We start from the raw sequence: 24,888 nt of genomic DNA on the forward strand, positions 1-24,888 counted from the left end.
TCTTTTACTTGTAATATAATTATATTTTTTTAAAGTATGAGTGTATAGCCTATACATAGCAATTCGCGAGATTTTGAACGGCGAGGTTTTGGTCATGCGATATTTTGACTCACAAGGATATGAGCGGGGAGGTTTTGGTTATGTGCGATTTTGGGCCGCAAGGATATGGACGACCGGATTTTGGGCAGGTGAAGTTTTGGGCGGCAAGATTTTGAACACGAGAGATTTTGGACAGGCGAGGTTTTGGGCGGCAATGTTTTGGGCACGCGAGATTTTGGCTGAATAGATTCTGGCCAGGCGAGATTTTTGGTCACGAGGTTCTGGTCGCGATATTTTATACTCAAACCATTATACACTCCATACCACTTTGCTGTAGAAAAGACGTTTTGAAATCCCTTATTTCTTGGTTTAATACACATCAAAAGCATCACTGGAGCTAAAGAGACAAAACTGGGAAGTGGACTTAAAAGTTAAACGTGGAACCCGAAACGCATATGTTCTCTCCATGAATCGAACTCAGATTTCTCGCGCCACAGGTGCATACATAGGCGTGCGCAACGTGGGTGCCATGGGTGCCTCGGCACCCCCATTAGACAAACTTTTTATGTAGAATTATTACAAACTGAGAAGAAATTACGTGTAAATTATTTCCCGTCTGCATATGTGCCGTGCGTCGCCGACGCAGTGTCGGGTGCAATGACGCTATCTTTTCTTAGGGGAAAGGGGGAGGGAGGACGAAATTCCATATGGTGGTACTTTAGATCTGGCACCCACATTCCCAATGTCCTGCGCACGCTAGTGGGTGCATATGCTAACCATTACTCCATTTTACACAGGTAATATGTATAATATGATACATACATATCGATACTTCAAGTCTTCGTTGAATACTGTGTTCCAGCAACCCTTTCCTTGAAGGCAAATCCTTTATTGTAAAATAATGCCATTGAAGTCACTCAAGAAGTCCATGATAAACTTTGCAACATGTACTGTAGAGCACATCAATATACTTATTTCTTCTTAAAGATCAATTTCAAAAGAAGCAATTGGATCACAGTAGAACTCTTTATTCAAAAGCCCTTGCCAGGTAGATATGAATCCGTCCTCAATTAACTTTCTATCCTACTTCACCGAAGTTCCCGTATGAAAACGCTCAACAATAACTTTTTGTGTGCGATGGCTCCCATTTATTAGTTACGACTTCCCGTCTCTGTGGACAATTTTGAAGATATCAATGTATAGATAGATATCCATCCTCTTGTGCTCCTTTTATTTGTTTCGAACTCTTATAACTTTTTTTGTTTCTTTTTAGTGAAACACTCAAACACATAAAAGTATCCGTCACAATTCATGATATTAAACCTATTTCAAGCAAGTTTTAGAACAGCAGAATCACAATAGCAGATAACTTCTCTCAACAATGTTTTTGTCCTACTAAATCAGGAACTTGTCAAATAAATCTTTTTTAATCTCTTTTAACGTCGAACCTTTGCGAACATTTTCTGTCTCCTACCGTAATCCAATAAAATGCATTCCTCACCAGTAGTACTACTACAACAGTGAACGACAAAATTCGATTGAATGGGAAGGGGAAATGAAATGGCGAGCAGTTTAACTGGGAATGTTAGGCCTAGTTTCCGGTGATGATAAGCTTGACGTCACAGAACCAGGAAAATGGGACTTATTTATTGGCCTCGTCGTTCCGGATTTTCAAAGAGAATGGTAATGGTGTAGCGGCAACCAAAAACAAATGAACAACCGACTATATTTATTAAATATAACGATGTATGACACTTTTATTGGATGAAATTGCCTTAAACTGTAGTTGGAATGGTTCTATGCAACAATGCTGGTGGAGTGTTTATATTGCCAACTCCATCCGGGTTTTAAATATAGATCAACTATACAGCAACAATGATTGTTCTTTGGATTTCCGTTTCCAAAATAAAATAAACTTAATATTCGTTATACTTGTACACGTTGGGATATTGGCTCTGAGTTTTTGACAAGCTTTTAATTTCGTAGTATTATCTTATAAATTCTTTTACATGGTTAATTTTTCCATGCAAAGGGGGACCACATTTACAGAAGAAAAGAAGGGAAAAATACTGAAGAACATTTTTCTTCAGTAATGTTTAAATCACAAAGGGTGTTCAAAAAGTTTTGCACAGTGATCTCTAATTTTTTTATTTGTTGCAGGAGGAGAATGAAATTTTTTGTGAACACTAGCCCTCCGGAGCTCTGAGAGTGCCCCCCGGAGGAGACCAAACTAATACGGCTATAATATAATAAATAGAACAGTACCAGCAGTGCCCCCGGAATACTAAGTGTCCCCCCCCCCGGAACATTGTTTCTGAAAGAAACACTGACCGTAAAGTGTATAAGAATAATAATATTGAGTGTCTGTACGTAAAGTTATAATTTTACGTCAATGCAAAAAGATAATTACGTGAAATTTTACTGTCTTGCAGGAATAATTATCTATCCATAGAAATACTATTAAAATCATTACTGATTTCAGTGGATTGTACACTTCCTTTTGAACTTCTAATAGAAAAGTATATATACGGTTCTGGTGCCGCACAAGAATAGTAAAAGCACTGTAGAACTTCAGAAAACTATACATGTTTGTTCTCTCAAGCTTATAAATCCTTATCCAGGGGTGCCCACAAGGGGGGGCTATGACGCAAACTGCGTCACTGAAACATTTGGGGGGGGTTAAAAACCTATATAAATAGGTTTGAGGGTTTGTAAAAATTAATCGAAAAGATTTTTTTTCATGGAAGAACACCTACGGATAGACAATTGAGGGGGGGTGCGTCATGGACATGAGGGGGGGTGGGCACCACTGCCTTATCGATCACAATAGAATTCATTTTTATACAGAAAAATATAAGTTCTTTCGGAGATGGACTTAATAATTATTTACAATGTTCAGAATGTACCAAGAGAATGGTTTCTCGGAACGGAGATTCCCACGGGTTTCCCCTGAATTAATCTCTGATTAACAACTAGTGACGATTCTGCACAACAGAGATTAACCTTTACTACCAATCCACCGTACTCGCATATTACGTAAGATTATTTTGTAAATATCACTTAGGCTTTAAAGCATGAGTAAGACTTGCTTAACCCAGGTTGGTTAACGACATAAAGGCGAGAATGTCAATTAGTGCATTTACATACATGGAAAAGAAAGACATTTACGTAAAGGGAGATATCTTCCTCTTCCCTTTCGCAGTTTCTTTCGAAAACCACTTACTTTTATGTTTGTACATTTTCAAATAAGAAAGTGATATGTTGGATTCCATACCTCTAGCTTCAGCGACTAAGAGATTCGGTAGTTTTCTTTCTTTTTCTTTCTTTCTTGAGAACAATCCCTTGTTTTTTCTTAGGATCCGAATTCCATAAATACTTTGCTTACCCCTACCTACGTCATAATAAAGAGTATAGTTATACCACTTACATGTAACATTTCCGAAGTGTAACACTCTGATTTTGATAAAAATTGGCAGGAGGATACTACACATGAAATAAATGAATATGTTTTATTTATTTTCTGCGGAAAAAACGGTTCTAGGGGGGCAAAAACCTCTACCCAAAATTTTGAAAGTTAACGCCCGAAAGGCAAGAAGAAGTGACCCAAAGTGAATGAAATTGTGCACAGATATTGTAGACTTAAAATGAGGGAATACGTCTAACATTTCGGGAGTCAACGTTCAAAATTTTGGGTGGGGCCTCTTGCCCTCCTAAAGCTGTTTTTCCGCAGAAAATAAAAGACAGGTATTCGTTTATTTTTACGTATTGTCCCCGCCCAAAGTTTCGTTGCAATTCTTCATCTCCTTTAGCCACTTCTGACATACTGTAATTAGCACTTTTGATATTTCGTGATCAAAGGTTTGGTGGAGTCAGTGCTCCATCTAACAGTTTTTTAAAAGGAAAATACAAAACATGTATTCCCTCATTTTACGTCTACAATATCTGTGCGCAATTTCATTCGCTTCGGTCCATTTCTTCTTGACTTTCGGGCATCAAATTTCGAAATTTGGGTAAGAGCCCCTAAAACCGCTTTTCCGAAAAAAAAATACAAAACCCGTATTCGTTTATTTTTTGCGTAATGTCTCTACACAAAGTTTCGTTGCAATTCTTCATATCCTTTAGGCACTTCTGACATACTGTAATTAGCACTTTTGATATTTTTTTGATAAAATGTTTGGAAGGGTCCGTGCCCCACACAACCGTTCGTGTTTTTTTTTTTTTTTTTTTTTTTTTTTTTTTTTTACAGGAAAATATGAAATACGTATTCCCTCATTTTACGTCTACAATATCTATGCACAATTTCGTTTACTTCGGTTCACTTCTTGCCTTTCGGATGGGAGCTTTTGCCCCCCTAAAACCGTTTTTCTGCAGAAAATTCAAAACACGTATTCGTTTATATTTTGCGTGTTGTCCCTACACAAAGTTTCATTGCAATTCTTCATGTCCTTTAGGCATTTCTGATATACTATTATTTGCATTTTTGATATTTCGTGATCAAAGGTTTGGAGAGGCCGTGCCCCACCCTACTGTTTTTTTCAGGAAATTATGAAACAAGTATTCCCTCATTTTAAGTGTACAATATCTGTGCACAATTTCATTCACTTCGGTTCTCTTCTTTTTGAGTTTCGGGCGTCGGCTTTCAAAATTTTGGGTAGAGGCTTTTGCTCCCTAAAACCGTTTTCCCGCAGAAAAAAAACACTTATTCGTTTATTTCATGTGTAGTATCGATCTGACAAATTTTATCAAAATCGGTGACTTGGGAAGTGTTACATGTTAGTGTAGGCCCTACTAAGCATTGATGAGTGACTCAGCGAGTCACTTTAAATCATGTATGTATTTAAATAACTAGTATAATATAATAATAATAATAATATTAATAATAATAATAATAATAATAATAATAATAATAATAATAGTAATAATAATAATAATTTACATTTGTAAATCCTTTAGGTTCTATCACTTTTATTTTATTTTTCTTTTCATCCACGGTGCCGTATACACTTATAAACGTGCAAGATAGAGGCTATAAGTTAGGAGTATTTCGCCAGTAAACAACGAATCAACCCCCCCCCCCCTAATCAAACATACGACGGTCGTCTTATGTGTATGAATGAGATTGAAATTCAGCTGCAAATTTAGATTAATTCGAGTTAACGTATGAACGAAAGAAATGCCTGCGATAATTAACCAACTCGAAAGTTATTTTTTAGCAATATAGAATAATAATAATAATAATAATAATAATAATAATAATAATAATAATAATGATAATGACTATTCTTCGAGTTAACTGGTTTAAAGATAGTCATCATCGAAGAAGCTCAGATTGACTAGGAATTAATTAAGGAAAAAGTATTTAGAGTACGGAAATGTCAGAAATTTCAAAGCTGGAATTTGCATATGCATTCAAAATGAATTAGAGACAACATATGGCGAATGTTAAAATAAGTAGAAAATTAAGGAAAAGGACTACTGGTTAGTGAAACCAAATACACTTCTAGTACTTACTTCTATAGTAGTTTCGCTAGGTAAAGCATATAACTGAATTTCTTTGTTTGTTGTTTGGTGTTAGCATTTCATTTCGGCATTTTCAGCACATCCGGGTTGACATCATTTAACCAGTAGCGTCATTTCGGGTTTTGCTTTGGAAAGGGTGTGAGGGTTGATAGAAGTTTCATGTTTTTCCTTGTATATTATTAATTATATATACACACACAGATGGTTATCAAAATAATGGAAACACCTAGATTCGGAAAAACGTCAAATGTCTGGGTTGGCAAAGGTCAGAGGGGTGACTGGTAGTCTTTTAGGGGAACTCTCGTACTGTCTGTGGAGCAGTACATAAGTGAACTGAGCATACGGATATAGTGTAAAATGGACGACCTTTCCAAACAGGGAAAATTTGTTAGCACTCGGTTATGTGGTGCAAGCGTGATGAAAGAGATAAGTATGTTGAATGTTTCCTGAGTAACAGTGTCTCAGGTGATGAACTCACAGCAAAACCACATCATCGAAGAGGAACAGTAGTCGGAAGAAAAGTCTCAGTAACAAGGCTTGCCGAGTATTAAAGAGGATTGTCACTCAGAACCGTCGTGTGACTACGGTGCAAGTGATGGGGGAACTTCCATGGCCTGTGTCGACAATCAACTCCGCCGTGTGTTACACGACATGAACATACAGCGTCGGGTTCCGCAGGAAAAAACACAAATAAGGGATCATAGCCCTTTAGCACAACGTCAACGGTGGTGCGAAAATGCAACATGGATTGTTAATGACTAGAAATGTGATATGGTCGGATGAATCATCACTCACCTTTTCAAAACACGGGCCGTGTTTATGTATGGTGAATACCCAAAAAAAAGGTATGATCCGCAGTATTTCAGTCCAATCGTGAAACATGGTGGTGGCTCTGTGATGCTATAAGCCGTAGTATCCTGGTCTTTAGTGGATCTGGTACTGATGTCTACTGCTCGCGTCATTGTTCATGATCATGTCCCAATTTTAGGGGAAAATGCTGTTTAGTTGTTGTTCCCGGGCAAGGACGCCATATTTCAGGATAGCAATGTGCCCATTCAGAAACCTGGAGCTGTTGCAGCGTGATCTGAGGAAATTGAACACAATTCCTGGCCGACCCAATCCCCGTACCTAGAAATAATTGAACATCTATGGTTCATTTTGGAAGCACGAATCTGGCGCAGATTTCAGCCTCTATCTTTATCCTAGAACTGAGTGATGCACTGCAAGCAGAATGGTGTAATATTCCACTTGCTATCGTACACGATCTCTATGACTCCCTTCCACGTCGCATCAGAACTACTCTGAGAGCGAAAGATATTCCACCGCCATACTAATCTGCTAAGTAGCATTTTATCTACCCAGGTAGATGTTTCCGTTGTTTTTATAACGATCTGTATGTATATCTCAAACTTAGAGATATGAGGCAATTGTTTCCCTCCCAACCCCTAAATATCAACCGGGAATCAAACCAAAGTTCTTCCGCATTACGTTAGCTCCCCTTTCTAATCTCGACGGACTTCTAAATACCGAGACTGTAATACTATTTTTCTCCTATGTCAGTAGCGTCCAATACAACAATATAGATCGTAACATTTTCTGTTTACTGTTAACTTGCCTAAACTAAGTGATACATTCCGGAACATTAAGTTCGATAGACGTCTCACGCGGAAAGGACTTCATACTTTTCATACGTAAATTTTGGAATAACATTGAAAGTTCTCAACAAGCAAGAAAGAAAACTTTGTTGTTTGTGGACAAAATAAAACAAGAAAAATCGAACACACAAGGAAAAAGTCCAACAGTTTTGCCATTGAAGTCAACAAGGCGAAGAGGCGGAAGGAAAGAGGTCACGGTGTGAACTTGGACACAAGAGACACAGAGAATAAAACTTTTTCGTCGCTTTCTTTTCTGTTGTAGTCTCGAGGGAAACAGCAGCGCCATCTCTCTTCTGGAAGTTTTCAGTTAAGTGTACAACACTAGTACGAACACTCACTCTCCTCTCTCATCTGTATTCGGAAACTTCGTAACAGCTACTTCGACACAAACACGGTGTCGGCTGCGCTCGACGGACGGAAGACAAAGAAGAATAAATATAAAAAGAAAAGGAAACAAAGCAAAACGAACAGAAGACACAATTTTAAGAGTGTGACTGAAAATATGAGAAGGCGTTTGTTTTGTTTGAGCAAACTGTTGTTCTTCTCACTAACAAGAAAAGCAGACACACACCGTGGACGACACAGGATCTGAACAAACTTACAAATAATTTTTGTCCGTTTTCTCTCTTCTTCCTCGTCTTGTTTAAAGATGAAAGTACAAACAAAAGGAATTGCAAGTAACAAACCCTTCAATTTTGTGCAATGCAATTTCTTAATGAAAACAAACTAAAATTATTCCGTTTTTTGTAGTTGAAATTTCATTATAGCTTTTTGTGTAGTGACATAAGTTGTGTAAATACCCAGTAGGTGGGTAAATAAAAATCGGTATTTACCCTTTGTCTATTTTTCTACATTAATTGGAATTTTAGGAAATTTTAATAATTTACCCTTTGTCTATTTTTCTACATTAATTGGAATTTTAGGAAATTTTAATAATTTACCCTTTGTCTATTTTTCTACATTAATTGGAATTTTAGGAAATTTTAATAATTTACCCTTTGTCTATTTTTCTACATTAATTGGAATTTTAGGAAATTTTAATAGTTACGTTATTGATACAAAGTTCTAGTCATATTCACGGTTTCTTGTATACTCTATTAAGGAAAGTCAATTTTTTGCTCATATTGCATTTAAGTTGAAATAAAGATCCTCAATAGACACTTTTTAGGTCCGATCAGGTGTTTCCGCATGGATTCATTTTCTCTTTGCGAGAAGAAAAGTTGTATGGGGTTAAAGACACTGATTACTCTAATTTCTAAATAACGCTGCTAATATTGCCAACATTTCCTTAACAGGACAAAGAGCTAACCAATCTATGGTCCAGAATTTTTCAGGGTATGCTATTTTTTCCCTTTTGTGCATCACCACTTACTAACACCACCTCTTCCTTTAATATATTTTCTTTTCTTTTAATACTTTTAAAGAGGTATTGGCCAAATAGTGCACCTCTCGGAAATACGAGTTACAGTATGAAGATTTTCTACATCTACAATGCGTAATTGTAAAAGTATCAGCGCAAAATTTGGGCTTATCTCAACTCACTGGCTATCAACTCCAATATTTTAGTAAAAATAGGCTTGACCAAAATCACTAATCAATATACTCTGCAAAAGACTACTCGAAATCATGTTTGAAACTGATATGAAGCAAGTTTGAAGTACGCAGCTTCCTCTCAAAATAATTTTAAAAAGAACTTGTGCGTTTGCACCAATGATTATCGAGAATAAAAGTGGAGAAAAAGTAGACTATGTGAAGAAGGTGGAACACGAAAGTAGCAAGAAATAAATTAAGCATAGTCAAAAGGATGGCAGAGCTAGTTGATTTCGACTACGGTTGAACGGAGTACTTTTAAGTAATGAACCAGTGGTATTTACAACGCGTAATTTATCAAAAAATCCGACGTAGACATAAATGGAATCCTCAGTAAAACTGACGTCTTTTGAGAAAAGAAATATTTGGATCTTTTTTTTTTTTTAATGACAAATTCCGTACTGCTAAAATGTGTAGTCAAACTGAAATAAGGAAATGTGTTCTGTAAGGTTTTATAAGCGCACGACAGAAAAATATAATGTAATAATCTGCGCGTTTCTTACTTATATCTTGTAAGCGATTAAGTGGCGTACCATAGGGATCATTTGGCAACAAACGTAGATATTTGTCCAAGACTGTATGTGACACACCTCAATATAGATGATGTATCTGTGCATTGCAAGCCGAATGAAATGTACATATAGCATGATGGTATGTATAAGAATAAAGTACGAAACGTATATAGTGACCCACCTAACAGTAGCCCCGGGTGGTAATTCCGGATACCGCCCCCCCCCCCCCAAAAAAAATGTAAACCCTGGCTTACTTCCATGTTATAAGAGATGCTGTAAGTCAATATACTTCTGCGCACGTCGCAGCATACGGCTGACACCGTTTGTAGGTCTTCGTGGGCGATGCTCCGAATGGTGTGGATAATGTTTTGCTGCAGTTTAGTCAGAGTGTTGAGGTTATTTGCACACACCTACTGATTTAAGCGTCCCCAGAGATCCCAGAACAAATTCGGGGAACAAGGGGCCCACAACCCTTTGCTTACTACGCACTCTTCTGTAAACAATTTGTACACCAACTCCAGAAATTCGTGCGAAGTGTGGCATAAGGCTCAATCTTTTAGGAAATAGGGAATATAGTTTTTCTTGTGGTGTAAGTTGGTCGTAAAATCGTCTTAAGAAGCCACGATAAATTTTACTATTCATTGTTGAATCAAAGAAACATGTCCCTGATATCCGCACCAAATACTAATTTTTTTTTAGTAATGGAGTAATGTTTCGTGCAAGATGTGCATTCTGTGTCGTGTATTCTGCGCATTCACGCAATCCTATAAATGAAATCACGTTTCGTCGGACATAAAGTACAACAGGGGCTCCAAACGTCCTTCCTCAATCATTGTGAATAACCAATTAGCGTATGCAATCCGTTTACATGTGTCCACTTCTTTCAGTCCCTGGACACATTTTACTCGGTATAATTTCAGTTTCCGAGACTAGCACACGCAGACACGTGTTCGTGACACACCGACTTGCTGGGATATTTTCTGGGTAGACTTTTGCGGACTTCGTGTTATCCGCTCTTAAAATCACGGATGATCTCTGGTGTTTGGACAATATTTGGTTTCCGCCTACTCACATTTGCCACAGACCCAGTTTGACACCATTTTTTAAACAGGTTCTAAACCCAGCTTTTTGCAGGTAGTTTTGTTCCTGAGTGCCTAGCAGTGAAGGTTTCTCGTGTGTTCTTAATTTACCCAGTCGGTACATATTCATCTACTATCACGATTCGCTACTGCACGATAAACACCATCTTCTTAACACAACTTTTTTTCCTTTTTTTTTTCTTTTTTCTTTTTTAACCAGAACTGAATAAACAGAAAATTCTAGCTAAGCAACTATACTTGGCGTCGGCTAGAATTAGTCAGAATTATACACAATTATTTGCTTGTCTCTGGTATTATCTGAGAGGGCTACTTTTATGTGGGCTATTCTGTATATTCTTATAATATGCATATATAAGGAGGATATCTAGGATTAGTATGTTGGTGTATGCAACGTACAGTTGATATGTATATATCATTTATATATTAGGACAATAGATGTACTGTCATACGCATATAATAACAGTACTGTGTATAGTACATACGAAGTTTCCAACAAAGTTGTTCGTAAATACGTTATTTTTTTAAGAAACCAACGGTGTCACAGTATTTAACTTATAATAACAGATCCCACAAAACAAGTTATAGATTTAGTTTACGAAACACTTCATAACAAACTGCACGTGATTCTTAAAATTAAAATCTATCTATATATATAAAAGAGAACGCACAAATCCTTTGTGAACTCATCACGCTAATACGGCTGAACCAATTTCTTTCATTTTTGGGGGGTTATTAGGATTTGGACCCTAGATGGTTTTTATCATATCACTTTAATTTTTAATTACCAGTGTCTTGAGATAATTGACCATTCAAGTGTCCATACGTACAAATCCTTTGTTATTAGTTCATCATAGGTAAAAATAAACGTATTTATATGCAACCCGCATGACCATGTGACTCGGCGGGTTAACATAAATGACAGGCGATATAATGTTAACATTTACTGGAATCTACTATGGTTTTTATCATATCACTTGAAAGCGAAAAAGTAAAAATTATCTAAGTAACAAGGTTTATTGCGTTCCGGGGTGACCGCAGCGAAGCGGGGCGGGTTAACATAAATGACAGGCGATATAATGTTAACATTTACTGCAATCTTCTATGGTTTTTATCATATCACTTGAAAGCGAAAAAGTAAAAATTATCTAAGTAACAACGTTTATTGCGTTCCGGGGTGACCGCAGCGAAGCGGGGTGAACGCTGCTAGTCAGGAATATTTTATAACTTTGCCATTAGTGACTATTTACTTTTATATTTTTCCTAAGCAAATGAACTCGCATTCTAAAGTATAATTATATTCTAAATAGCAATCTCTTATTGAAGTACGCTGAACTATGATCAAAATGTCCGGTAATTAATACGTTACGCACCATAAACAGATTACAAATTGAAAAATATTAAAGAATGCTTTCTGACTTAAATTTCGGATTGTGTAAATCTTAACTGGACACAAAAGATACAACGTGCATAAAATGATTTGATATACCGTTTTGCATTAATTTATTCAACTGATACACTTGCTATGACGAATAACAAAACTATAGCGGCAAAGATGGTCTGGATAAACGCAAGAACGAGGCAAGGAAATGTTTATAAGTGTTATACGCAAATCACTCAATAAATGGAATACGTGTACTTGCACAAAGTAGTAAGTACCAAGAAAGTGAAGAATGTTTTTCGACGCATTTTCTATTGTCAGGAATTTTAATACTTATCATGTGTGGGAACTTTTCGATACATATAACTTTTACATACACTAAATGTAACTTGAATCAAATCAATAGGCATCGTTTCAGTGTTCTATTAAAACTTTTTCGACACAAACATTTACGCGTATGTTTCTACGTAAAGCAAAACAGCGTTTAGGACCGTATTGTTTCCTACATTAGAAAGGAGATACGAATTCACCAATTGTAAATAACATGAAAGGAAATTAGCAAAGGAAAAAAATTCTCTGATGGGACTGTTTATGACAGTACAATAAAAAAAATGCATAATCAAACAGAGGGCAAGCCCTGGAGTGGAATTTCAAAAGGTAAACAGTTTTATGTATGTGAATTCTCCGGCATTATAGCATGGTGGTCGATTGCGTTAGTAACTCTATATTAGACTGAAAACAAAAAATAATATAGTCTATTGAAAATGATATCACATGACTAAAAACGTGTAGTGCTTCTACCTCGGAATCATATCGGATTCGATTTTCAGAATAGTTTTATCACACCAGATAACTGAATTTCAATACCATTATTAATCAAGACAGAACCAGCACTTGACAGAAACAATCTTTTGATTCGACATCATCACAAGCAATCCCCATAAGGGGAAAGGAATTCACCACGACTTGAGGAGGATCCACTACTTTCTTTGCCTTCTTCACTAAGGATTATATCCTTATATACCATTCACCAATTACATGTTTTTCTGTCCCTCCAATTTCCTTTCAATGATATGCAAATATTATATAGTATCAAAACACAATATATTTTCGACATTGTTCCTATTGACTCTTGGGCCACGTGCATGTTCGTTCTGCGCACGGGAAAAATAAGATTAATCCAAAAATCTAAAGATAGTATGCAAACTGGACGGCAGGAAAAATGACTGGGTTGCCGACCTCAGGACACTATGGTTCACTACATATACATACTTTATTTATAATTTTTACATTAATTTTGACCCCTTTGAATTCCTCCTCGAGTAGAAAATAGAAAAATGGCTTCATTGGCAATTAGATCTAATAAAGATATCTCTCTATAACATTTGGGGGTTCTAGGATACTACTTTCTATGACAAGATCTGATGACAGACAGACGCTCTTTTATACATATCAGTATAGATACAGATATAGAGTATAGGTATAGAAATCGTCCAGCTTCCATGTCTGAAGGGTATGAATTTTCTAATTGTTAAAACGAAACTGTTTCAAGAAGTTTAAGAAATTTATTTTCAGCAACATTTTTCCTCTTATTTAATCTAAGATTATAGATTGGGGTTTCAAAAACCTTAGCCACTGATGATAAATTAAAGTAGGCAGACGAAGCTTCATTACATTCTCTATATTTGCTTCATACAACATCACAAATAAACATTTGTTGACCCCATTGAACTAACGTCACGAATTCTTCAGCTGATTATTCATCCGAACATTCCAATGCAAGGAATGTCTCCTTTGAAACGATCGGCTGTCGCTTAATTTTCATATCTTAGAGTTTTTTTTTTTTTTTAAACGCCTTAGTTGAACGTCTCATCTGGAGTTGACTTGTTTTAATTAAATACCAAAAGCGAATTTTTATTTATTTTTTGTAAAAAAGAAACTCCATCTTCAAGTCAAATTAGAAGAACAGCTTCGAGGCTTTATTAAGAAAAGAAGTTTATCCTTAGGTCTTAGCTCTTTGTTTTTAATGAAATACCTACAAAAATGTATTTGACAAACTGAGCTAACCGTCGCCTTCTGAAAACATTTTCATTTTTCTGTTTTCTACCTACGTTCATCTTTTATTCACAAGAAGCCCTTTTAGTTTTCGATTCTTTCCCAAATTATACAATTATGTAATTACTTCATTCCTATTTACAAACATATTATTCAAGAATATATTTTTGGTTCTTGTTACATTCGGTTTCCCAGCATGTATTTATATTTTACAATGAAGTTCTCACCAAAGAGTTTAGAAATTTAGTTTTCAATCTTTCCTTCCAAATAATTATACGCATAAAATGAAAGGAAGAATTCTCCAATGATTGAATGGTTAGTATCTTCGCCTTCCATGTGGGAGACCCATTCGGTAATCCGTGTAAATATTTATGGGTTGGATCTTTGTTCAGGTAAGTACACTTCATACAGCTCATACGCCTCTAGATGCCTCTAAAAGCCTTTCTTATAGAGTTTTATAGTTATACAAAGGTGTTAAACTCCGAAAAAAAATCTTAAAGGAAGAAAGTAATAAACTTTTGTTCTGTTCTGTACACTTCGTTATCTACATAGGAAGAATATAGTCAAAGGTTATTGTAAATGAAATTTAGGATAAATCAAATAAGTTACAAAACCAACACCAGCGCCATCAGCTTCTGTATTTCCTACTAGTTTATTGTAAACTTTTTCCTTAACCAATTTAACCAATGAAAATTGGAGGGAGAGAGGGGGAAAACGCTTTCGTGACATGCAGCCCTCCATAAAGCTTTGTTCAGCAGACACTGTGACAGGCAAGGCTCTTGTCAAGATACTTGACAAAATAATATCATGCTGGAGATCATGGTACAAGATTAGACAATACATTTTCTTCCGTAGATGACTTGTCCTGTAATTAATTCTGACTACTCAAGAGAATGCTTCCTGGAATGTCAAAGAACAGCAGAAAAATAAAACTTAAAAGAATTTGTGCGAAAACTGTAAAGAAGAAAAAAGAAAAAAGTTGTATTTTCTATGTAGGAAAAAATCTATGGCAATAGATATTAAATCGACAAGCCTGTACTTTATGAAAGTATACATGAGATAAACTTGGTTTCTTCGATTTCAGAGCGATGAGTTATGAGAACACTAAACACTACAAGTTGACGTAAATGTCACAAGCAGAAGCTATATCGGAGATAGAGAACGCACAAGAGTGAGGAGATTTCTAAAAAAGGGAAAATCTCGTAGCGGTCTCGACTTCTCGTTGCTGTCACTCAGACAGGAAAAGAATATAAACGAAATTTAGGCGAGATACGATACGTTACCAAGTGAAAAGGTGACGGAGCAAGATAACGTTATTTTTCTTCCACTTTCTCTCTTTTTTCCCCTTTCTTACGTCTCTATAAAATCCAGATGCTTGAAGAAAACGACGTTCTTCAAGAGACAAGATAAATTAATGAATAAGGCTTCAGTTGTTAGATAAAATAGTAACTGCTTTCTCCCAATGATTTCCCCGCTTTCGCCCTATAACAGTTGAGATAAACAAGTTGTGGGAAGGGTTTCTCTAGACAAGCTTTATGTCAACTCAAACTTGCCAGGTCTTTGCTATTTAGAAACTGCAACATAAACCAAAAATAGCCTCATTATTCGATAGTGGCGCTCCTCACTCAATTAATATCCAAGTGTTTCTGTATGTGTATATACACAGACATAAATTTTGTATTCACTCGTGTATGCTTCCTGTTTATTGAGCAATGTGTAATGTCAGATTCGAATTAGATTACATTTTTTTCTCTAAACAATAAATTATAATTCTCTAGTTAAATAAGTGTAAAATACTGTACGTTTTTGTAGAAATCACTAAATTATCTTTGTATCTTTCTCATAACTAGAATCGCTACTAAAACATGTGAAACATAATTAGTGTGTAGTAAACCAATGACAGTATTTTCTGATAAATCTATGGAAGAACAGATCTACCAAACCAGAGGCGTTCGAAATATTACTAATATGAATTCTACAGACTTATGTTTACTTTCATTCAGTGTCAAAATATGGAAACATATCTATAGAACCAATTATATTGCCAATCATTTCACAAGAGATATCGTTTTAGTATAGGAAATTTGAAACTACAGTAATAGAGACTTTCAATTGAATTACTGAATCAACCGCTTTTTAAATAAAAAGAACATTTTTTAGGTTTTCAATTTTATAATCATTAATAATAATAAAATAATATATGTGTACGTCTGTCATAAGATTTTTGCATAGAAAGAGTCGCCTAGAGCCACCACATTTTGTATACATACATCTTCACCAAATCTAATCGCGTAATAAGCCGTTTTTCGATTCGAGAGAGGATTAGGGGAAAAGTCAAAATTTATAATACATATACTGTACATACAATGAGTTGCAATTCATGCGAGGAAGGCACCCAACCGATTCATGTGTGTCCCAGGTACCATTTTTTTTTCAGATTTTTTAAAATTCTTTTGCATCAATTTTATTTTTCCCGTCACAGAATGGGGCGCCCGTGAAGAAGCTGGGATGCCTGTAGTGTGATCGCAGAGAGACGTCAGCATGGCCATAGGTGCCAAAAACCCAGAAATGTAATCATAGTCAAAGTTTTTTGCATAAATATTATTCTTTCCATGCGAAGAAAGGGGTACTTCTGCTAGTAAGAAAGAATTAAAAACATTTCATTGTATAACATATATGATTTGCGATTTGAATATAAGGTGTAGTCTAATTAGTTGGTTGGATTGCAACTTAGCGTCCTCTGAACGCCGACAGTTTAATGTGAAGCTTGAACCACACGAGCTCCCACCGGAACTCGAATCCGGGTCTCCCGCGCCGAACGTTAATCATATGGCCACGACGGAGCTCTGCGGTGTAGTCTAGAATATTAAAGTGGACCACGAGAGTATTTTGTCAAAATCTACTTAAGATTCCTTATTGTCTGAATAGATACCTAATACAACCAATAAACAAAATTTAGTAAGACTTGTTATCCTTTGGAAATATTTAATTATTAACATTTTCTGGAATGTGTAAATTCTTCCTTCATGGTGAGGTGGATTCTCCTCAGTTAGCAGACCATTTGCACGCAAAAAGGTGCAATAAGAAGACCGGCTTTCTTCCAGAAAATTCTAGGGGGAGAGGTTAAAATATGAGAAGCCTGCATTGGAACATCTTTTAGTAAAGGACATAACGTGACCCTTCGTGATCGTGTGTATGATGCAGGGTTCGATTTCTGGTGGATATTTTTGCTTAGGATCAGGCGCACACCCATAAATTTTTGTTGGGAGGGGTCCAAAGTTTTCAGGATTCAACTGTAAAACACTTTGCCTATATAGTATTGAACAGGTGTTATTTTGCATCCGAAAATACGATAAGTAATTGTTATGTCTTGCCACTTATATTATCAGAGAAAATTATAGAACTAGATTGTTTCATAAGAAAAGAATTCAAATGAAGTGTAAAATGAAATGTTTATAATGCACCAACCATTTCTCTGCTAATCAAGCATAGTTTTGCAGAGGAAGTATATACATACATTTGGAGTTACAAAATTTTGGGAGGGGGTCTGGACCCGGTAAATCCCCGCGTGGCTGCCGCCTGCTAAGATTCAAATCCGGTAGTAATTCGGATCCCGCTCACATAGCCTCGGTGCTGGAAAAGGACACTCAACTTTAAAAATCCAAGAAGAGAACTAACCGTTGCTTTTGTTGAAGTACACAACGGTACGCCGTACCATACTTCACTTACTTCAAGATAGCTATAATACTCATACGTTGGTTAACAATATAGTGTAAAATGTGGTATTAAACTATCACCATTGACAATGAGTGACTGCCAATGTATCGCCACTTTTAAGGAAACAAAGAAAAGCTGCGTATTTGTTCATATTTCATGTTTTCAGTGTATCTTTTAGGTTTTCTTCTGCATTCCATACGTAAGAATAGCTGTCCTGTAATTTTTCAAACCAACTTTAATTATACTCGTAGTTGCCTCGCGCAAAATGTTTCCAATTCATTTCAAAGGAATGCCGCCCTACTCAGTGCATTCTTTGAAAGTTGCTTGTCCCTTGAAAATCCTTGTTTTTATTGTTCCTCGAAATTGGCATTTTAGTTCTTGCATCCTATGAGGGACTAAACTGAACATTCATATGTACACTACAGACCTCTATTTTCAAAGCTCGCTGACCGACAGGGAAAATTTACCTTTTATTTTTTTAAACGTAGATTTACACTAACAATCAATTTGAACGTATTATCTCAACTCGCGGTAACACAACTCTACTTCCATTATAAACAAATACATTGAAAAATGTATTTGGGCAAAAATTTTGAAGGCAATAATAATAATAATAATAATAATAATAATAATAATAATAATAATAATAATAATAATAATAATAATAATAATAAAGCAAAATATAACTATACGAAAAACAGAATCTATTTGTAAGCTTCATTGTTTACCATAAGCCATCATTTAAGAACATTGAAAAAATAGCATTCTTACCGTGGCCACAAGAAGAAGCTGATAAAATTGTCTGTCGGCGTAATTCAATGGCTGACTCAGGACTAGAGAACCCAGAAAATGTCGAGTCGATGCATTCTCTACAGTTACTTCAAATTTTTTGCAGGCATCTGGAAACTAGAGAAATAAGAACAATGAATAAAATACTTTTTATTTTATGTAAACAAATTGTAAATAGAAAATTACTTTTCAGAAAGGGGGGGGGGAGGATAAGGACGTCACCTTCTCGAAAAGTTTGTTTTCACTCCAATCGCTATTGAAACAAGTGGTGCTTGGGGTGCAAAAAGTCTAGAATTCATTAGGGAGGTAGGAAGACGCATTTCTTGTGTTTCCGGCGAACTTCGCTCCACATCAGTGGCGTAGGGAAGGGGGGGGGCCGGAGGGGCCGGGCCCCCCCCCAAAGAGGTCCGACAATGTACTTTGGTACTTTGATGTTTGTAATTTTTTATATATTTTTATGTTTATAAATTTTTTTGTTTGTAATTTTTCTATATGTACCTATAACAGCACTTGGGCCCCCCCCCCCTCCAAACACACATCCTGGCTACGCTACTGCTCCACATCCTATCTAATACAGCGCATATCCGTTTCAATCCAACGTGGTAACGTCTCGTCGGTCCTTGGCACTTTACCACCTGGCAAGGAACTGGATGAGGTGTTTATACTCTGAGAAGAATTGTCTTTGTAGAAGAACGTAATCCGAATCTAATTGCTTGATATTGTAAAGATTTTAAATATATTTGAGATGACAGGAAAAGGTTTTGTAGCTGCTGGTGCTAAATGTAATTTCCTGTTGGTTGGTTTATATGAATAAAATATTTCAATTGTTGGCTTAACACAAAGTTAACAATGTGTTAACGACATATCAAAGATAATCTACATAGAATGATATGGAGAAAATGTATCACAAACTTACGGTGTTGAATATTTTCACCTTTTGCTTTCTAGTTTATTGGTTTATATGGATAAGAATTCTTTTTTTCTCTTTGAGATGAACAATGGGAATCTTCTTTAAGTCTGTATTATATATTAATTCAATATCACTTAAATTTGATTTATAAATTTGAAAATTATACATAACAATTTAATTTTCACGACACAAGGAACACTTAAATAGATTTGAAAGAAAAATACTGGAAGCAAACAAAATTCCTGTTCATTCAAAATAAAAGAAAAATATTTCTTCATGTAAATCAATGGGCTAAAAGACAAGGATGGCGAACGTACTCCGTGCTCTTAATGTTAGAATTGTCAGTTTACAATTCAATAATGTTCAATATGTTTCGGGTTCCCTAAATTCTTAAAAAAAAAAAAAAATGCAATGGAACATTGAAAAATATCCTGTAAATGATATAATTGTTAAATTACACTGCGTAGAGAAGTCATCACGAGGAATAAGATGGATATTTTCAAAAGAATGAATGATAATAGCAACTAATCGTTTTTATTTAATTTTAATAGCCTTGTTTGGATTACTATTATGTTGGTGCGCAATTTAATAACAAAGACATAATAGTATAAGTACGAGCGGTTGAATGTAGTTTGTCTGAAACATCACAACAGCAAAGGTACCCTAACGCATGAAGTCGATGCTCACAAATTTAAAGTTCACGCTCATTTTATCTCAATCTCACGAAGTGAGGGTGATGTCGTAATGATGTGATCGTTAAATCAGATTGGTGATGTGAGTGTGAAGTCGAGTGACTGCGATGTCCACATGATGTGAGTGTGAGCTCAAAACATCGGATAGATGGCATGAGCATGAGGTTGGGTGAGGTTAGGTCGAAGTGGAACCATGGGCGCCCGAAGGGAGGAAAGCCCCCCTGGCTCGCGAAACCAACTTAAATTTCCTAAGATTTTTCTTAATACAAATAAAAAATACCAAACGTAATATAGAAACCAGGGAGATGCTCCCCTTACAAAATTTACTTCGGGCGCCCATGAGTGGCACCCTTTGTGCTTTGAATTCCTTATGTTAATAATACTGAAATTTACAACCAACTAAGCATGCAACGCAAGTAACGACAATTATTTACTTTGTTCTCTAAAATAACGCATAAGGGGCTGTCCCTATATTACGTAAAGCTATTTTTGACCAATTTTGACCCCTTCCCAACCCTTGTCACACTTCGTAACGCAAGGCCGAACCCCTCCTCCCTTTGTTACGTACTACTTTTTGAATTTTGTTTTTTCACCAATTTTGTTTATTTTGGGGTTATTACAATAAAAAGAACTATTTTTAATGATAGTACTTTTTATTACAAAATACGTGTATTCTGAATGTATTTCTAGTGTTTTTTCTCCAATAAATCATAGTGTTTAAAAAAACGGTAGTACCATAATATTTTAACCTCATAAGATTATTTAATTAACCAGTCTTAATTCTTCGAAATTGCATACTGTCGTTTTCCTAAGAAGATTAACCCACCTTTTAACTTAAAGTAGAAATACAAATCACTAAACAAAGCAACTTTATAATAATAATAACTGTGTAACAATTTCGCCAACTAACTGTGTAACATATTAGCTTCATATGTTCAGTTAGTTGGCGAAACTGCACACAGTCATTACCGGTATTTTAAAATAAAAGCAAACGTTGCTTTGTATTTATAGTTTAAGTTATTGAATATAGCACAACTAACACCTATATTATGCTTTTTCTAAAGTTTTTTTTTTAATATTGTGTTAATTCTCGATCTGGATTCCAATATGTAGACTATGTTATCTGACGGAATATGCTTTTGAACAATATGCTGTAAATCAAAGCAACTTTAAGATGCATGGCTTTAGCTAGATTGTCCTATTTATGTGTTATTCCCATCATACTATAATGCCATTTAGGATTTTTTTTTTTGTAAAAGTGTGATTCACGAAAAAATGTAATAAACACTAGTAATACTACTACACTGAGAAAGAAAACGTATGTTGCGTGCATAAAAACGTAGGGTGCGTGTGAAAATCCTGTAGTTTTTGGACTTAAGGTACAGCAAAAGGATAACTGAAAAAGTATATTTTATACGTACTTTCCGTATAAGTGTTCCGAATAAACGTACTTTCCGTACGAACGAAAGAGCTGTATATGGGTGGTCAGGATCTCACATATAGATGGACATACGTAACATATAGCTGACGTATCTAACATACGTATATGTATGTACTATACAAAAGACGGTTAGATGTCGCACATCTTGCACGGCATGATGTAACATCTAAGGGAAAAAGTATGTAGCATATGGATAACTTGTAGTATGCTCCGTTCTGATTTCTACAGTAAACATAAGGATTCCGTATATTTGTACAATATACCGCTGTCCGGATAACGGATTTTTGTCAGTGTAAAACAATGATTGTTTCAAGAGACTACCGGTAACTTGAAGTGTTAATTATAACATCCCCGAAGTAGAAATTGGTTATGTTGATTGCACATAGGCCTATAAACTCCCCTCGTACCTTCGAAGTATTTCTCACAGAAGAAATATTTCACTTCTTCGAATGACTTCTCCAGTGATACTTCGCAGGTTCAAAATTTAAACAACGAAGCTTTTTTCAAGTTGTAGTTTAATAATTGAGTGAAACTCAAAACTTGTTTATTCAATAAGATATGCATTACATTTAGACACACTACGTTTTGCTAGTATTGAAATGGATGACAAATTTAAATATGGATTTTGGTAACGTATAGAATATTACATTCTCCCAATTTTCGGAAAACTCTCTGCTAATTAAAATAACAGTTCTACTATCATTCACAAAATGACACATAAAGGAAGATTTGCATCTATGTTACCAACTGTACGTACGAGAAACAAAACTAGATTTGTACTAAAAGCGTACATATTAGTTTAGCAGTTTTTAGAAAGGGGGTACCATACACTCTAGAGAATTAGCTTATGTAGTTGATAAAAGAGTATAAAACATAAAACAAAATATATATATATATTTAATGTAATTGTTTACAATAAGAATTAGACAATCATATTTATCAATACTACAATATTTATTTTAGAGACAAAATAGTAAGTGCAAAACTTAAATACTTTTGAGTGAAGTGAAAAAGTATAATTTTTATAAGCTTAATTGTTGTTGTGTTCACAATTACTTCAAGTTATGGAAGTGAACCAGAAAGTAGTTTTGCAACTCTCTGGCACAATTAGAAAGCACAAAAACTTAATAATGAAAAATAACTGTAAACGAATTATTTCAAATTTGTATCCTTAAGACATACTGAACTCTAGAATTACAGTCCGTTTCATACAACTTGTCCCTTCTGACAGTTACTTTCCTCTGTTTTTTCTTTCCTGCACGCGGTCATACGAATCAGGTAAGAAGAACTATTTCTATGGAAACAGTGTGTTTAGCCAATTGTAGTGGTTCATTTCTTTCGCTCTGCAATGGTAAACATTCCACGCTTTCCGCACGTTGCCAATTTGAACATAAACAAATGCACATTGTTTTAGTCGAATGTCAACTTGAGTAGTAGACCTGCTGATTATTGAGAGCATTCTTTTTAGTTCTCTTTTGTGTCATTTAATTTTATAAAACTTAGATTTACTTGCAGTGAATAATTTCGTGTTTCAATACCCGACGGAAAAGCTGGCAACACAGCATTGAGCACCACATGCACGAAGTGAGCTGTCATAAAGGACAAGTACTATCATATTGCAGTATAGGATAACTCTTCTTTAACAAAACATTTCGATTCCTGGAAAGATTTCACTTAATACATTAATGTGCGTTTTCAAATGAGATACATTGTTGTAGATTAATGTCTTCTTCAGTTTTCCTTTTAAGATATTACTCAGAAAATTAAGTTTTTTTTTTGGATATTTACACATCTTATGTATTTTCTTCTGTTTAGTTGATATGTGATTAGAAAGCATCATTTTACTGGATATATTCACAAACCCATATATTTAGAAGTTATCTATGCATTAGAATAAACCAACTATATTTTGAAAAATATTTATTTTAATTTGTACTTTCATACAAAAATGTTAACTCATAGTTCAAAAACTTAACTTACCAATTTGTGAGGTGTACAGTTTACTTCTAAAGTATCTCCTAATAGATCTGGGTCTTCTAAACGGATACCTCGAAATACTGTGAATCCTACAGAAGTATCTTCAGGTACTTGAGCCTCGTAGGGAGTCTGAAATACAAACATATTTTACAAGGTTATATTAAAATTTAAATGAGAAAGCTATTAAATTTTTGATCTTATAAATCATCACACTGAATATTTTTAGTACACTTACGACCACAATTTACTTTCAAATTCCTGATAAGCTTAGCAGAGGGACAAGCGCTGAATATAGAGTCATTCAGGGAGATCTCAATACTCAGGAGATCTCGACACTTTTAAAATCTGGCGAAGCTAGTGATCATACACGCATACGAGAAGAAACATTCAATACGTAGAAAGTTAGAGTCGATTCTCAATGACAAGCTGCATATGCAGAGAAGTTAATTTTGCCTGTTGCAAAGGAAGCAGAAGCCTCTAAAATAGGTACATAAAGCTTTATTTAAGAAAAAATATCCATGTTGTAAGTTTCAGTGAGTCAAAAATAAGGTATAGCAGTTATATATGTTGATGAAAGAAGGCAAAGGATTGGTATTATGATAGAGTATACGCTTTGTATGCATGTATATCAAGCTGACTCGCATTGCTTGTTACAGTGACAACTCGTGCCAGCTTTTGTTGATTAATGCATTTAGGGGATAAACCGATGGTGATTGTAGGGAGATTTCGAAATGCAGTTCCTTTGTTATAAGGAAAGTCATTAGACAAAAGGACTACCGTCTGGTTCATCTTAGTGTATACATCATAGGTTTAGGTTACATAACAAACACACTTTCTCAGTTTCTGGGTCATTTAGTCCGATATAAGCCTAAGCGTAAAGTACGTTTGGTTTTAGATTAGCACAGTACGTGTCAAAGATCCTGATATGTTAAAGAAAGCCTCTAATGCTCCCGCTACACAGTACTCAAAATTGTCAATCCTTAATGTATCTTTCTTCCGCAGTTTGAAAAACAATTTCAACTTATCTTACGGTAACTTTGTTCGTAGGAACCCTGGCAAAATGTGAAAGAAGACTATGAGAAAGAAAGTTTCAGTTGGAAGAAATCAGCCTCTGCTGAATTCTTCGCATATGGTTTCCGAAAATGATTATGTTAAATTGTGATTTTCGATTATTGATTATTATGCGTAGTGAAATATTGAAAGCAATATGTTGCAAAACAGGTTGAAAACAAAGGTTGTTATTAATGAGCTTACATTGTTTCAGTGTTGTTGTATTTCAACTTAGTTGTAATGAATTGCAGCAAAGTTTGTAAATAAGTCATATGTAGATAGTAGAAACCTTACATCTAGTATTTCATTGCGTTTTATGTTTGTTGTAAAGGACACTATTTTGAAAGATGTGAAAGATTTCATTGTTTATATAGCGTCGACATCTCTCATAGTAAGTGTCGAGTTCTTCCTCAAGACTTCCAAAATCTACTAATCTGCACCATTCTGTTTATGTATTCTTGTA

The 24,888-nt window shown here is 35.3% G+C and overlaps 1 protein-coding gene across 2 annotated transcripts in view; it reads right to left on the minus strand.

The window, feature by feature from the left end:
• Positions 1-24,888, minus strand: part of Cad87A (cadherin 87A) — an 890,323-nt gene that overhangs the window by 113,244 nt on the left and 752,191 nt on the right. For both annotated transcript variants that reach the window (XM_081726161.1, XM_081726156.1), the window contains exons 5-6: positions 23,379-23,504; positions 18,338-18,472 (exon numbers count right to left, since the gene is read on the minus strand). In XM_081726161.1, coding sequence (XP_081582287.1) covers positions 18,338-18,472; positions 23,379-23,504 — 261 coding nt within the window. The remainder of the gene's footprint in view (positions 1-18,337; positions 18,473-23,378; positions 23,505-24,888) is intronic.

This window comes from Thermobia domestica, chromosome 1 (genome assembly GCF_964235325.1).
Source record: "Thermobia domestica chromosome 1, izTheDome1.hap1.1, whole genome shotgun sequence".
Classification (NCBI taxonomy): domain Eukaryota; kingdom Metazoa; phylum Arthropoda; class Insecta; order Zygentoma; family Lepismatidae; genus Thermobia; species Thermobia domestica.